This window comes from Protomyctophum parallelum (assembly GCF_964188405.1).
Source record: "Protomyctophum parallelum genome assembly, chromosome: 12".
In the NCBI taxonomy this organism is placed as follows: domain Eukaryota; kingdom Metazoa; phylum Chordata; class Actinopteri; order Myctophiformes; family Myctophidae; genus Protomyctophum; species Protomyctophum parallelum.
This window is the reverse complement of record NC_139712.1, coordinates 16,090,081-16,105,020: the sequence shown is the minus strand read 5'-3', so window position 1 is coordinate 16,105,020 and position 14,940 is coordinate 16,090,081. Positions and strand designations below refer to the sequence as shown.

The window sequence follows — 14,940 nt, the reverse complement described above, 5'->3', positions numbered from 1 at the left end:
CACACCTGCCAAAAGAAGCGCACTTTCTGAAAATGCGCAGCAGGATTCGTTTTAATCGCAGCAAAGCTCTCTGGTGAGAATGTGACCTTAATCAAATGCAGGGCATTTGTTGACAGAAAGTAGCTCATAATGTTTCTATGGTGGATTTTCATGAAACAAAAACTTTGCAGATAGAAATTCAAGCTTTTCGTACAGCTGCAATGTTGGTGAGTTTAACATAGTTTAATGCAATCAGACAGGACTTTTCTGTTTGGATGAATGGGCTGTTATGGCCAGAAAGTAGTTTTTTGCCACTCAGTGGCCGTTCCCGCATAACTTCCAGGTACGATGATGACACACGCATATCCTCTATACTTGGCACCCTCCAATCTAGAGAGCCTAGAGGAATGCCAGCACCAATGAGGTGAGTGACCCCACCAATGATTAATGCCACTATCAGTGTTGTGGCAGCAGTGATTATGAGGTAGTTTCACCACATTATGGGGTAATTTGCAACTCTAGATATAATGGGATGAATCTAGAGTTGCAATACCCTCCATTGACTCCCTATTCATCCAATTTGCTTTTGCAATCTGCTTGTATTAAAACTCACCAACATTGCAGCTCTAGGCCAAGCTCTTTCAATCTTCCAAGCGTTTGTTTAATAAAAAATCATGAGCTACTTTCTGTCAAGAAATTCTCTAAAAACGAGTACTTCCAAACTCCAACACTAAGGTCACATTCCCACCTAATACTTTGGTAGACTTGTTGCAAATGGGCGGAGTAATTGGGATTCTTGTTCTTGTTTTCTCATGCCATGCCCTTTGAATTTAATTGAATTGACTGTAAAAAATCGTCCATCGATCATCTGACACTGACAGCCCGGGCCACCAGGAGGTCCGGGCCGGGGGGAGACCACGTCACCACACCCCCATCCACCCCGATAGTTCGATAGTTAGAAAGACAGAATATTCTGTAGGCTATAATACATTGCAGTGTTTTTATGTGTTTCCTTAAGCAATCGTCCTCATTTCGATCAGGGCAATGTGTATCTATTTAGATAAAAGCGCTATATAAATTCACCATTTATCAATAAACAGAAAACTTGGCCCAGGCCGTAGCGTAACGGTCTGGGCACCGGACTGGTAATCCAGTCGCAGTGTGCTGCGGGTTCGACTCCCGGACCCGACACGGCCTTTACTGCATGTCATCCCCCCATCTCTCTCCCGTTTCCTGTCAGCCTACTGTCTGTCCCTTCAAAAATCAATAAAAGGCGTAAGCCGCGAAAAATATCTTAAAAGAAAATAAAAAAAATAAACAGAAAACTTAAAACATTAAAATGCATTGGGAAATAACACGAACAGTCATTTCCAATGCCGGCTGGTAAAGTTATAGCCAAATGGAAGCTGTTGTGTAGTTAGAAGTGTACATTGTCCTGTGTATAGGGCATGGGTTGCCCCATGACAGACCCCATAACTCTGAGAGTGTACTAATGTATGGAACCAAACAGATATGGTTCCATACATGACATGTTGTATCATATGTTCATTAATAATTTAAAGTAATTGGAGTCCACCTTTCCATAAAAGTCTCCTTCCTTGTTTGTAATTGTGAAGTCATAAGCTCCATTGTGTAGACTTGTTTGACTAGCTTTCCGTGACAGACTGTACGTAGAGGGATACTGGTTCTGATCTGTGTGAGGGAAGAGAATGAATAGTGTAAGTCATTCTTATATCGCTCACTTGCTGTTCAATCTCCATATGAGAAGGTGGGAGTGGTTGGCCCTGATGATGACCTCCAGCTTCCTCAGTACACACACCTTTGGCACATCCTCCACCGCGTCCAACGTTGCCCCACCGACAGAGCCAGCCGTCCTCATGCAGTCGCCATACTCCAGTTTGAGGTGATAACTTATGATCTAAAACTGGAGTATGTATGAGCCTGTCCTGATCATATGAATCCCCGGGAGGCAATCGCAAAGAAGAGAACACTGGCCATTGCAGACTGATAGAACATCTGCAGCATCCTATTACACACACCAAAGGACCTGACACCAGACGACAACAGTATATATAGGGTTTAAGGCGTTCATTTAATACATAGCTATGTGAAAGAACAGAATGGATACTGGTTCTGAACTTCTGATCATAGACGAAGAGGCCTGGCACGTGACCCATTGGTTACAGACCCATTTTGAAGCCTGTTTATAACATACTGTATGTGTGAGTGAGGGAAGACAATGGCTAATAATCTTCTATACCCCTTTCTCAGTAAGAGCCATTCAATTGCCACAGTGCATGGTAGTACAATTTATTATGTAGACTACTGTGCTTATGACGGAGCAGCTGCAATTGAGTTTCTCATAGCCACTAACGGAAAATGTAAAATTAACTACCACGTTAATGGTTAGGAGGGAATAATAATGAATTAGCCTTAACAGGTCCGTGTTTGCTAAACTTTGATGGTACCTTGTTGGATATTAGCATACTTTCTGTCTGTCTGTTTGTCTCTCTTTTTCTCTCTCCCCCTCTCTCTCTCTCACACACACGCACGCACGCACGCACGCACATACGCATGTGTGTGTGTGTGCATAAATATGCTAATTATGACTGTTAGTACAGGAGTGGAACTACGGTGTGTGAATGTCGTTGTGTAACTTGGAGGGACAAGGTGAAATACTGTCTTTCTTCACTCTGTGGAGATGTCGCAGTACTGGGGCCGCAGATTGCCCCACAAAACATCGTGGGGCATTTCAACAGACATGGTCACACAAGAGAACATATAAATGCATTTGTGTCGAAAACACGAAATCTGTTTTGTTTTTGTGCCATTGAGCCATACTGTATGTCGTTAGAGAACAGAACCATGTTTCAAATTAAGCTGATATCAGAGACAGGGGAGATTTGTGACGTAATCATCAAGGTACAGCCATACACAGAATTAGCTCTTTCTTCTCATAGAGAGAGAGAGAGATGCATAGACACTACATCCATATTTTAGCTTAGATATACAGGATGGTTTTGTCTCATTTGTCATCTATTATGGTTTTATTCTATTTAAAGACTATAATTCAAATAATGCCATTATATAAGTAACTATCATCCTATTCTCAGCTGTTGTAAGAGAGTATTGATGTTTATAAATGTTTATGTTTATACATTTGTGCAAACAAGGTGGAAATTGATTTTGCGCAGATCTGAGTGTGCGGAGCTTCCCTTTATTTTTTTACATTTGTGCAAACAAAATAAAAAGATGATAGATGGTTTCTGTCTGACAGCGACGATATGACGTTCCCTCCTCTCCCCCCTGTCCCCCTCTCTATGTCCCTATCTCTGTGTCCCCCTTACTGCCATCACAGCCACAGGAAGGCCCTGGCAGGCCTAAATACAGATACTATCTCTGAAGTCTTCATCTTTGACTTTGTCCTATGCTGTGTTGAAATCTAACATATCCCACAAAAAGGGAAACCGCGGGTGCCCAACGGTCCATGGCACGATGTCCGTTTCTGTGGCTAGCCAACTTATGATGTAGAATATGGTCGGGGTACCACCTGGTGAGGAATACAATGGAGAAACACTACAGACAAATCTGTTATTTTTTATATTTGACTTGTGATTTGAACGTATTAATAGAAATAATTAGGTAAAAGGAAGAGAAAAAGACCATACATTTTCTGTTTTATAATATTTTCCACCTTTATTCTATCAGCACAAAAACAATTCTATAGTCTTGGCTTTCAAAGAATCAGTACGCTATAATGAAAGGCTAAATTCTGTCATTTGTCATGTGGCTTTTTTAGGGCAACCCAAAGGCTATTCATCACTAAACTGTTCTAGACAGTCCTTTGTGTTATGAAGGTGTAAATTCAAAGCACACAATGGTCGCTCATCTCTCTCAGCTGACAAATTGCTTGGGAAAACAAACATTTCAGTATGTTATGCTTTTGTGTGTTCTCTTGTACTTTACTTTGTCTTGCGTTATGCTAGCCAGCACTGATGAGGGTGTATACTGTATAGTGTTGTAAATTTGTGTTTCATACTATATCATATTTCTTGGCCACTTTACTGATGGTGTTGCTTTGACTGTGATGTCTTTCCATCAATGCTGTCTACAGTAGTACTTTTTTTCTTTGCCCTGTAAGTAATTTACTACCTCTGTCATTAGCGAATGATTTCTCCCAGCAGGATCAATTAAGGTCTTATCTTATCTTAGGCAACTACATAGATGCCCTTGTGTCTGTGAGATAACAGGAATAAAGTTGGTACACATAGGCTACAATACGTAGTATTTATTAAAGAAAACAATGGAAAACAATCTCCAACATGACAACACATAACACACCATAACACCACAAAGAATATATTCATAACAAAATCATTGAAAGCTAAACTACATATATTTCAAGTAATTCCACATTTAGTAACAAGTGACAGTGTTAGATAAAGGCACATAGATGCATAACCATACAATCCTTGCCAAACCACAAACAGGCTATTGTGCAATCCTTATTGAGCAACTCTTACAATAATGTCTTACAATGACAAGACGTGTAGATAAGGGTGGCATCTTTTATCAATCTCACCCAATAATAAATCTAGTTAGGCAAATAAATCACATACTTTTGTTTCCCCATTTGGCATATGTAAAATATATAATATATAGCATGTCATCTATCTAGGATGATTCAATGTGGGCCCAAAGAAATATAAAGATTTAAATGCATGTGTACATTTTCTGAACAAGAGTTCAAATCTGTTTTTCACCTACTGTTTTCAAATCCTCTACTGAGAATATGCAAACCATTTATTTTACAGTACTTCACCAGTGAAATATACATACATGAGACAAGAAAAATAAAAACTCTTGTTTAAATGTCATCTGAGGACATACATGGACGTACAGGACATACAGACATTACCATACATGGGTGGAGTTTCAGTCATGGCACTTTAACTATTGCCATTAATCACTTGAACCCTATAGCATCCCTATTCTGGGGGCGAGAACATTTGCCAAAAATCTGATCTACAAGCTCACAGCGTGTCACGGTGTCACAACAGTACGTATATATTGACTATTTTGGGCTAAAGACAGTTGGTGGAGAACGAAAACAGAATGAACTCAGGTCCAGGGTGTCCAGGGCACCACTGGTGCCGTGGTTAACCGATTTTGAGCGGGAAGAACCCATTTTGGTGGTTACATACATTACCGTGTTATAATTTAGCTATTGAAAAATAACAGATCTACAAGCTCATAGCGCGCCACCGAGTGGCTCTACGAGCTTGTAGGTCTGCTATTTTTGAAAAATCTTGAAAATGTGACTCAAATCTTTCAGAATTTTTTGTTGACTTCAGGCCTGAATGGGTTGGTTCTCAGCAGCCAATGTCCCCGGTGGCTCTGTCTTCCTTGACCTGTACATGGCCGTGGCGCTGTGACAGGATGTGTTTGAGAGTGTCCAGCTCCTGCGTTAGCTGCCCTATCCGCATCTGCAGCCTCTGGTTCTCCTCGTGGAGCTGCGTGGCCCTCTGCTGGGTCAGCACGATGCGTCGGCGGGCCTTGTCCCGGCTCTTTCTCACGGCCACGTTGTTCCTCTCCCGTCGCATGCGGTACTCCATGCTATCCTTGCTGAGCGTCCTCTTTGTCACTTGGGCGCGCAGAGGCAAGGGGGGCGACGGGAGGACGAACTGAGAGAACTCCTGGAGTCGGAATCGGAAATGTACAGAAATTAGGTTTATTCATCACCACGAAGCGCACACGCACACGCACACGCACACACACACACACACACACACACACACACACACACACACACACACACACACACACACACACACACACAGGAAATACCCTGCAGTGTGTCCATCAGATCAGACCAATAAGAAAAAGTCTGTGTGAGCCAGGAGTCATTATTCATGGCCAACTTCGTAGTATAGATGGCAATTAAGCCTGTTGCTTTCATGCTCTCTATATCTCCATCTCTCTTTTCTCTCTTTCTAAGTAGACAAAACACACACGCACCTGCTGGGCTGCGAGCTGGTTCTGGTGATGGTTGGTGCTCCCTGGGCCCATTGTGTTACTCAGGCAAGATGGTCCGTAGGACAGATATGATAGTCCTGTCATGTGCTGCTCTGTCATTCTGTCTCCGCCACCTCTGACCAGTCCTTGAGACTGGCTATATGACATCATGTCCATCTGTGACATCTGACTGGCTGGGTTGGAGGAGATGGGGTTCAGGGCCTGGTTGTGAACTTGCCCTTGATAGGTGCTGTTCCATTCCTGGATGACCGTGGACGTCCTGGTGTCAGACATCATCTGTGTGGTTCAGATAAGAATCACAATCAAGATCTCTCTAACCACTAGACCTATATATCAGAATCACAATCAAGATCTCTCTAACCACTAGACCTATATACCATTGACCCAGGTCAATGAGTAGCCCCCCCTGGGAGTCAATACTTAAGATAGATAGATAGCTTTAGTCATTCAAACAGCAATACATAAAATGCATGATACTAAAATACTAAAAACACCACTAATAAAACAGTTCAGTTCAGTTCATGTCCCTCTCCTTTTTTCACTCTACACCAAATCTCTTTGTCAGAAATAGCCGATCTACATTCTACAAGCTCACAAGCGCCAGGCGTGACGCGTTGCAGGCTTGTAGACCGGCCATTTTCACAGACAATTCACGTTTTTGGCTGTGATGATGGCTGAATGTTCACCTATTTATGACATATATGCCCAGAATCCAGACGCTATAGTTCATGTGGTTTCATGAGTTCATGTGCTTTCATTAAAATAAATGTGCAAGAACTTGAAGAACCCTATAGTATTGAGAACCTATACACATTTTAACACATGATGCAAAAAAAGGGACACCAGGCAGAAAGTGGTAAAGTCTGTTTGTGAGATTTATAAATATTCTTTAACCAATGAAATGTACTGCATTGTTTTTTCCATTTCCTGAAAAGTAACGGTTTTGGACATAGGCTTTCTGCCAAACAGCAACAATATACTTGAGAAAGATAAAGATCTTAATGTGGCTTTGAATCTGACTTTAGCACTATGTGACCTTTCATAGCAGAGCTGCTGCTGTTCTCTCTTTCAAAATTCCTTATTTTTATGTATAAGAAAGTACAATTCCTTGGGTTTCATCTCAAAAACAGTGGTAAAAAAACAGTGATCAAATGTAATACAATAACAACTGTACATGTTTCTTTCCAAATACTTCCTGGTGTAATTAATATATGATGTAGTGATGTCAAACCCATAAGTGCAATAATAGCCTATACCAAATTGACCTGTAGATTACATTATGTTGCAGTTAAATTGATACGCTATACTGTAGATATTGCAATATTAGATCAATAAGGAAATATTCTGAATTGACTTACCATGATGACTTCCCCTCTGTGCACTACCAACTAAATAATAGTAGCCTACTGAATGTTCCTCTAAGTTCCTCTATCTGGTGGCTGACTTGAAATGAGCTGAGGAGAAAGAGTGAGACAGGTATACTCTACTCTGTGATGATGCTCATGATCCCTATATATGCCATCATCACTTCCTCGACCAGTCAGAAGTTAGAACACACACACACACGCACGCACACGCACGCACACACGACGCACACACGACACGACACACCAACCCCCAGGTGTTATGAGAACCACAGATTGGTCTTTCTATGTGTCTCTCTTTATACAGGCTGGAAAAGCATCTGATGACCACTGGTGTTGTATTAGTGTGTTACACAAAATATGTAGGTTAATTAAACAAATACCGGTAGTTTAACAACATACACATTTTGCTAGACTGTTTTAACTAGGCCTACACACACATTTATTTACAATTTTGCATAGTGATTCAAATTGTGACGTGGGTGGTGAGCCTGTAGATCGGCTATTTTCTAACCTCGCGGGCTTTCGCTCTTTTCGGAGTACGACATCATCGCGCATGGTATCTTCCTCGGATTCGGGAACGCCCGCGCATTCGTTCCTATGCGGCTCCCGTACTGTACTGTACACACGGCATGACTTCAAAATGGCTGCCTCCATAGACAACGTGAGTGAAACTCAAATGACAATAATTAGTTCATAACGTCATCATTTATGATTTATCTGAGATACCAGATCAATTACTATATTTTGTCGTGTTCGCGAGGTTCTTTTGAATAGGTTGTTAAAATAGCTTCATACTAAAGAACGTAACATCCATTAGCCCTGTTAGCATTGTGGCTGAACATCCTAGCATCTCCATTCAGTTAAATTAGTTTGCTACATTAATGTTTGTTTCCCCCCCGCAGGATTTAATTGAAAGGGATTTACCTAAAGCCGTAAATCTATTAAACAATCTCACAGAACAGGTAATGTGTGTCTTTGTGTCTATATATTATTATTCAGTATAGCAAAAAATAAGTATTAAGTGACTACGATGTGACTAGATCGATGCTTAGTGATTTAGAATGACATCAACAAGTGGTGTTTTGTTTATGTAAAAGAAACAATGGGAAAGTTTACCTGTAAAAAAAACAACAACAACCGCAGGTTATCATTGTAAGTACACCGTTACTGGTGGGGAATCTGGGTGAGAGCTGGGTTAATTATTGACTATGATTTGTCTGACTGTTTTACATCACCTTTTAGGTTGCTACAGTTACAGCTCATGTCCGTGAGCTACTAAAGAAGGTCCAAGAGGGAGCATTTAAGACAACAAAGGTGAGGATACCATTTTGTCAGAAAACATTCTTCAATGGACTGAAACTTGAATCAGTTACTTTAGAGCAGTGATTTTCACCCAGTGGTCCTTGAGGGTATTCCAGGTGGTCCCCAGCTAAATTATGGAAAGTTGGTAACCAAATGGCCCCTTCTAGATCTTTAACTCTTGAATGTGAAATGCTCTGGAGTTACATTAATGTTAAACATCTGCATTACTTGATCAACGTTTGCCTGTTCTCTCCTAATGGTACCAACATCAATACAGCATGGAATTGTGGACAAAATCTTATCCACCGAAAAATATTCTTTAGTTTTGGGTCTGAGAGGCTAAATGTTTTGAAATGGTGGTCCGTGGCTCAAATGCGGAATAAATAATGGGCCTTGATATGAAAAAGGTTGAAAACCACTGGTTTCAAGTGCGTATTATTTGCCGCATCAAATATCTGATAAACTGATGGTATGGATTTGAAAAATCTGTACATTTCTAGTTGACTTATATGTCATGTCATGAATACGTTTCTGTCCCTCGTCTTCTTCTCCTCTCTGCCTCAGGGGTTGTCTTTTCTGGATCTCAGGTACCACCTCCTGCTGTTCTACCTGCAAGACCTCACTCACCTCATCAGCATCAAAACAGAAGGAGGCCAAATCAAGGAGAGTGGAGCCCTGGATAGACTGGTCACCATTAGAACGGTGTGATTTCTCCTTAGTTTACTCCTTAATTACTTCAGAATATAATTGAAAGATAAGCAGTATGAAATGAAAAAAATAAATTAAAAAAAGTATATAAATGCGATAAACAAGAAAAAGAACAAAAAAAGTTAAACAGTGACAGACACTCTTGCTCTCAAACTCTCCCGGCACAAATTGTGCCCTCTTCTCTCCTCTGTTTCATTAAACAACCACATTTGTTACAGGCTCACTGGAAAAACCTTTCACTTCATTTCCATTGCAGTTATGAATGTACAACTTTGATGCATAAAAAAACATCAATCGTGTCTCTTGTTTCAAGGTGCTGGAGAAGTTGCGGCCCCTGGATCACAAGTTGAAATATCAGATTGATAAACTGGTGCGCGCAGCTGTTACTGGCAGCCTAGGTGAGGTGACGATAAAACATCTGTTCATTAAAACACTGGTGCGTGTGTGTATAAAATAGTGTGTATACTATAGAGCAGGGGTCCTCAACTAGAAATGCTGACAAATATTTTTTGAACAAGACCATGGTCCAGTCTCATGCGCACGAAAATAAAATTGCTGTGCCCCTCACCTAGAAAAAACCAATTACCAAGGTATACAAACCGGGTTTGTATAGCTCTTTCACTTTGACAAAATATTCATTATTCACACCTCCAGCACTGAGAAAACTGTTGCACCTTTTTTTACATAAGGAAAACTTATTCACACCTCCAAAAATCCAATTTTGTTTCATTCAACTGAATGTGTGAATGTGAGCCAGTCAGCGCAACATTGTCATCATGACATGCCGGCCCATAATACACACATTAAGAGTGTTAATTGCGTTTCTCGGCATTGATCGAATACAACGGAGAATTCAACTCGCGGTTGCGGTGACTTTTTTTCTTCTCTTTATTCTGTTTTTTTTAATGTTTTGTTGAACCCGCGGTCCGCCTGTTGAGGACCACTGCTATAGAGGGTATGTGCATGCATAGAGTGAGTGGCAAAGTGAGTTTTAACGTTGTTTAATGCATTCAGATTGCATTTCTGTTTGGGTGTACCACGGAATGTGATCATTTGATTGGCTGAGCCCGGAATGTGATGATGTATGATGATAAGAGCGCCCCTCACTTCACACGATTTTCTTTTGCCACTCGGTAGGCGTTCACGTATAACGTCCGGGTATGATGATGTCACGGGCATAGTTACCCTCTGTGTCTAGAATGTCATGCCAGGTTTACATTCCTATTATGCTAAAATTAACGGCTTCCTTGGAGAGAGAAAAAACACATGGTATGCTTTGGAATAAATGTCAAGAATGCTCAATGATGTGAGTTGTCAATGGGTTTCATGTCAGACTGGTCCATAGTATATTTATATATCAACATTTATTTTCCCTTTTCAATTTTAGCTGAAAACGACCCACTGCAGCTGCGTCCTAATCCTGAGAACCTTGTCAGCAAAGTAAGATTCTATCTTGGTACTTTCGATTATATCTAGATACCGTAACTGTTTCAACTATCAGGCGTTTGTAGGTTTTGGTTGTTTATTTTTGCACAGGGTACTTTATTCAGGAAATTGTTAATGGTGTATTCTTAAAAAAAAAAGTGTTTCATTGTCATTTAAAGACATTCTATCAACGTCACATCGTTAATTGTTGATGTACCAGCTTAACATCACTGCATGACTTTGAAAGTTATACAGGCCGTTCGTTATTGTCTCCTCTGCTGTGTGTCAATCTCACAGCTCAGCGAATCGGAAGAGTCTGAGGATGAAGATGGAAACCAGGCAGCCTCTAAATCGAAGACGCCTGCACCCTCTGGTGGCAGGAAATATGTACCGCCGAGGATTGCCCCAATGCACTATGGTAATCTCTGTCATCAATGCAATTAATTTTCTGGTGCCATCTGGATATAATCTTACAGGTTTGAAATGGAGCCACCATTGTTTCATTGAGCAGTGACAGCTGCTGTGGTGCTGGTCCTTTCACTTGCTGCTGTTGACAGATCCAAAACACTGCAGCTTTCTTTCTCATCTTTGTGCGTAGAGTGTAGTTGCACATTTCTGTTATGTTGGACACCCATGATCAGTGTTTCCCCTACCATTAACCTTAGAGGGGTGGGGTGGGGGACATCCCCAAGGCAAAATTGTATTTCACAAAGCAGGATTAGAAAGTCAGCCAGATAGTGAAAGAGTTTTCTGTTCACCTGATAATACTTGCTTTGTGAAATCAATGCTAGTGTAAAATGGTGCATTTCTACAGTGTCTTTATCCAAAGCAATGTGCATTACATTCACCCATTCATGCATACATTCACACATCGGCGGCGGAGGAAAGTTGGGGGTTCTGTGATTTCCTCAAGGACGACGACGTCAAAAAATACAACCGTCGGCAGGGGAGCACTTCATTGATTAAAAAGGGAACATTCCCTCCGTTGACGCGCCACTGACGGACGCCCGATGCTACAGTGGAGCTTTTGGCCTGTGAAATACTTCTCAGATATTGATTTGACAAGCATTTCAGTTTAATCTGTCTCAGTTCAATCAGGCTTATAGTTCATTATATTTGTAACCTATTTTTAATTACAGCAATCAAATATAAAAAAAAAGACTATAAAGAAGTAGCAAGTGAAATAGATTGTTTCCTTTAGCAATATTAAAAACTGAAAATGTAAACGTAATATTTGCAGTAGTCATATAAATCATGTTGTCCAATTACAGTAAATGTAGGTATTGCCCCTGATGCGACCAAAAATAACCCCCCAAAGTTGTATTCAAAACTCTGTGCCCCCAATTGGCTTCTAGCCTTCTAGCCCAGGCACACCCCATTCACTCATACTGTCCTCTCTGTCCAGATGGAGACCTAACGGAAGCGGACAGGAAGAAGGAGCATGTGGACCGGCAGCGTAAGGTAGCACTGCGGAGCTCCCTCATCCAGGAGCTGAGACAGCAGTACAGCGACGCCCCCGAGGAGATCAGGGACAGGCGTGACTTCCAGACTGATAAGGAGAGCCGTGATGAGCAGCACAGGTGACATGTAGACCACACTGTTCTATTGTTCAATCGATCTAGTAATATATAAGTGTAATGTGGTAAATGGAGAAGATATGTTATGATCACGTTCAAGATTGAATGTGTTGCATCTCGTGTATGTATCATCTCGTGTACCGACCGGTTCCTCAGAATTGTAGCAACATTAACCAAATGCTGTAATACAACAAGTAGTAATTGTCTCCACCAGGCCGAAGGCATGGGGAGAGAGTATGGTTAGCAGTCCGTCCGCGTGCGTGTGTCCATCCGTCCGTCTGTTACCAGCTGATCTCCGGCACCGTTAACCCGATCGATGCCAAAAAAATATTCCAGAACGGCCTGGCCAGGAGGCTCCAGATCCCGCAAATCATTACACACTATCTCTATAGTCATGTGTTCAAGCCGGATCGGTCCGATATTTCATATTCCTGATTGGCCCGTTTTGAACAAAAAGCCTCAAATTATGAACTAGGCGTGCAATTTACGTGAAAACTTTCACAGACTTTCCTACTAGGCTGAGGAATATATCCCACCCTTTTCACATTGGCCTGTTCTAGCACCTCCAACAGGTGGATCTTTGCAAAACATCTTTGGAACAAAATGCCTCAGCTCGAATCATCCAATTGCCATCCAAGGCGTAAGAAGAAATGCCACCCTTTTCATATTGGCCTATTATAGCGCCATCCGGAGGGCCACAACCTGACCTGCCCTGGAGGCACTTTATCTAGTTTAAGATGATCTTTGCCTTTTCGCAGGAAAAAGTACGAGGAGTCGATGATGATTCGTCTGAACATGCCCAAGAGTGAGAGGAAGGCTAAGAAGAGAGGCTTGATGGGAATGTCCGGTCAGCTCAATGCTATCACACACTTCAGTGACATCACAGCCCTGACAGGTGGTGAGGGACGACAGGTGAGTTGAGCCAATCACTAACTAGATCGTGATTGCAAAGAACGGGTCACAGTGCACATTTTAGGTCCATGAAAAGAAAACAAGCCCCCTGGTTATCATGACAGTATTATCTTTGACAACTTGATGAATGTCTCTGCAGGAAGGGGATAATTCCCGTCCTAAGAAAAGGAAGAATCCCATGAAGAAGAAAACCAAAAGGAAAGGTAATAACAAATCTAAACTCGAAACAAATTGCTGCTCAGTGCCCACAATTATTTAACAGGCCATGGTCAAATGTCATTTGTATAAATAAACTTCAGCTTGTTTTAAGTTAATAACCATCCCCTTTTCTGTCCTTTTCAGCTTTCAAGAAAGCCAGATAGAAATAAAAACCACTGATGCTGGGAGAAGACGGAAGACAAGGCAAACGGCATTAGATTATGCAAAATGTAGTTTCCCGTGGATATTTCAAATGGGTTTATTTCTATTGTTTTGGGAAATAATAGCAAAACAAAAAAATAATAAAAAAGACAACTACAATATCTAGACTACATTTCTGGAATGTTTAATTGTGATGTCATGTAACGAAGCTTGGTAAGATTTCATTGTCATCGTGGATTTAAAATGAGATGATAAACTAGATACAGCTCCTTCCCAATTTATTTTAAATATTTTTGTAAAAGTTCCATTTCTTCCGTAATATAATTCAAAAAGTGAAGTATTTAAAACACTTTGATTATGGCATACAGCTCATGAAAATCTCAGATTTCTTTCATCAAGAAATGTCGACCATCTGAAAAGTATATTAATGTATGGAGTCAATACTTGGTCTGGGCTACTTTTGAACAAATTATTTCATCAGCCTTTGTCACTGATGCGTTATGGAAGCCTAGGTTTGCTTAACAGCCATAAGTTGATTTGTATGCTGTATATTATTATTCACTTATTAAAATGCAGGTGCTTCACTTTATATTGTATTGGGAATGTCAATATACCAATCAGTGGACCAAAGTAATACTCAGCTGCAAAGTATAGTTAGTACTACTACTATGCTTCTTAGTGGTGATGGGGTTGTTGGAGAGGAGTAATACATTATATAAAATGGCTAAGGAAAGACAAGCAAGTCCAAACAAATCAAGATTTAACTCAAGGAAATGTATTTCAATAATAACAGTTCAAACATGGGTGTGTGACTGAGACAGTAAAAATTATTGTGAATACAATGATAAATTTGCGTTGCTGCTGCATAGGACCAAGACTGTCATAGGTTTATTTTGAGTCCGACATCTCAGACTTGATAAAAAAAAGAAATGTGACAGTCTTGGTCCAAGGCTACAGGAGAAATGTTGTGTGGACATGTTGAAGGGTGCACATACCAATGCAGAACAGTCAATGCTGTCTGTAGATGGGAAGAGGGAGTTTGCTGATGAAGCCAACCTTTGTAAGCCTGGTAAGCCCTCACCATCTAGGCTGACCTGACGTGCTGCATCAGCTGATGACTCCCAACTCTGCCACAGGAACCACCAGGACATCCCATCAGACAGGACGAGTGTCACTAAAAGGTCATACTATGTCAACATAGTCTACGCATGAAGCATTTTATAATGTCCATGTCATCGTCCACCCCAACAAGCTCCGAATCATCCCACACTGGT

General features: G+C 41.0%; 2 protein-coding genes across 2 annotated transcripts; one reads left to right on the top strand and one right to left on the bottom strand.

Annotated features, from left to right (window-relative positions):
* Positions 1-5,288: 5,288 nt before the first annotated feature.
* On the bottom strand, positions 5,289-7,418 carry cebp1 (CCAAT/enhancer binding protein (C/EBP) 1). The gene is made up of 3 exons (XM_083777901.1): positions 7,374-7,418; positions 5,998-6,291; positions 5,289-5,675 (listed from the first exon to the last, which is right to left on the bottom strand). Exons 1-3 carry the CDS (start codon positions 7,374-7,376, stop codon positions 5,352-5,354), a joined length of 621 nt encoding a protein of 206 aa, XP_083634027.1. The 5' UTR covers positions 7,377-7,418; the 3' UTR covers positions 5,289-5,351.
* Positions 7,419-8,009: 591 nt separating this feature from the next.
* Positions 8,010-14,138, top strand: ngdn (neuroguidin, EIF4E binding protein). The gene is made up of 11 exons (XM_083777573.1): positions 8,010-8,043; positions 8,285-8,344; positions 8,625-8,696; positions 9,249-9,386; positions 9,706-9,790; positions 10,780-10,832; positions 11,115-11,235; positions 12,223-12,397; positions 13,153-13,306; positions 13,446-13,509; positions 13,649-14,138. The coding sequence occupies exons 1-11, from the start codon at positions 8,023-8,025 to the stop codon at positions 13,666-13,668; spliced, it is 963 nt and encodes a 320-aa protein (XP_083633699.1). The 5' UTR covers positions 8,010-8,022; the 3' UTR covers positions 13,669-14,138.
* Positions 14,139-14,940: the final 802 nt, after the last annotated feature.

Excerpts from the sequence above, each read along its gene's own strand:
- ngdn (XM_083777573.1), top strand. The coding sequence starts at position 8,023 with ATGGCTGCCTCCATAGACAAC. Across the intron at positions 11,236-12,222 it reads GATTGCCCCAATGCACTATG|ATGGAGACCTAACGGAAGCG; the intron begins GTAATCTCTGTC and ends CTCTCTGTCCAG. Across the intron at positions 12,398-13,152 it reads AGCCGTGATGAGCAGCACAG|GAAAAAGTACGAGGAGTCGA; the intron begins GTGACATGTAGA and ends GCCTTTTCGCAG.
- cebp1 (XM_083777901.1), bottom strand. Across the intron at positions 5,676-5,997 it reads ACCAGCTCGCAGCCCAGCAG|GAGTTCTCTCAGTTCGTCCT; the intron begins GTGCGTGTGTGT and ends TTCCGACTCCAG.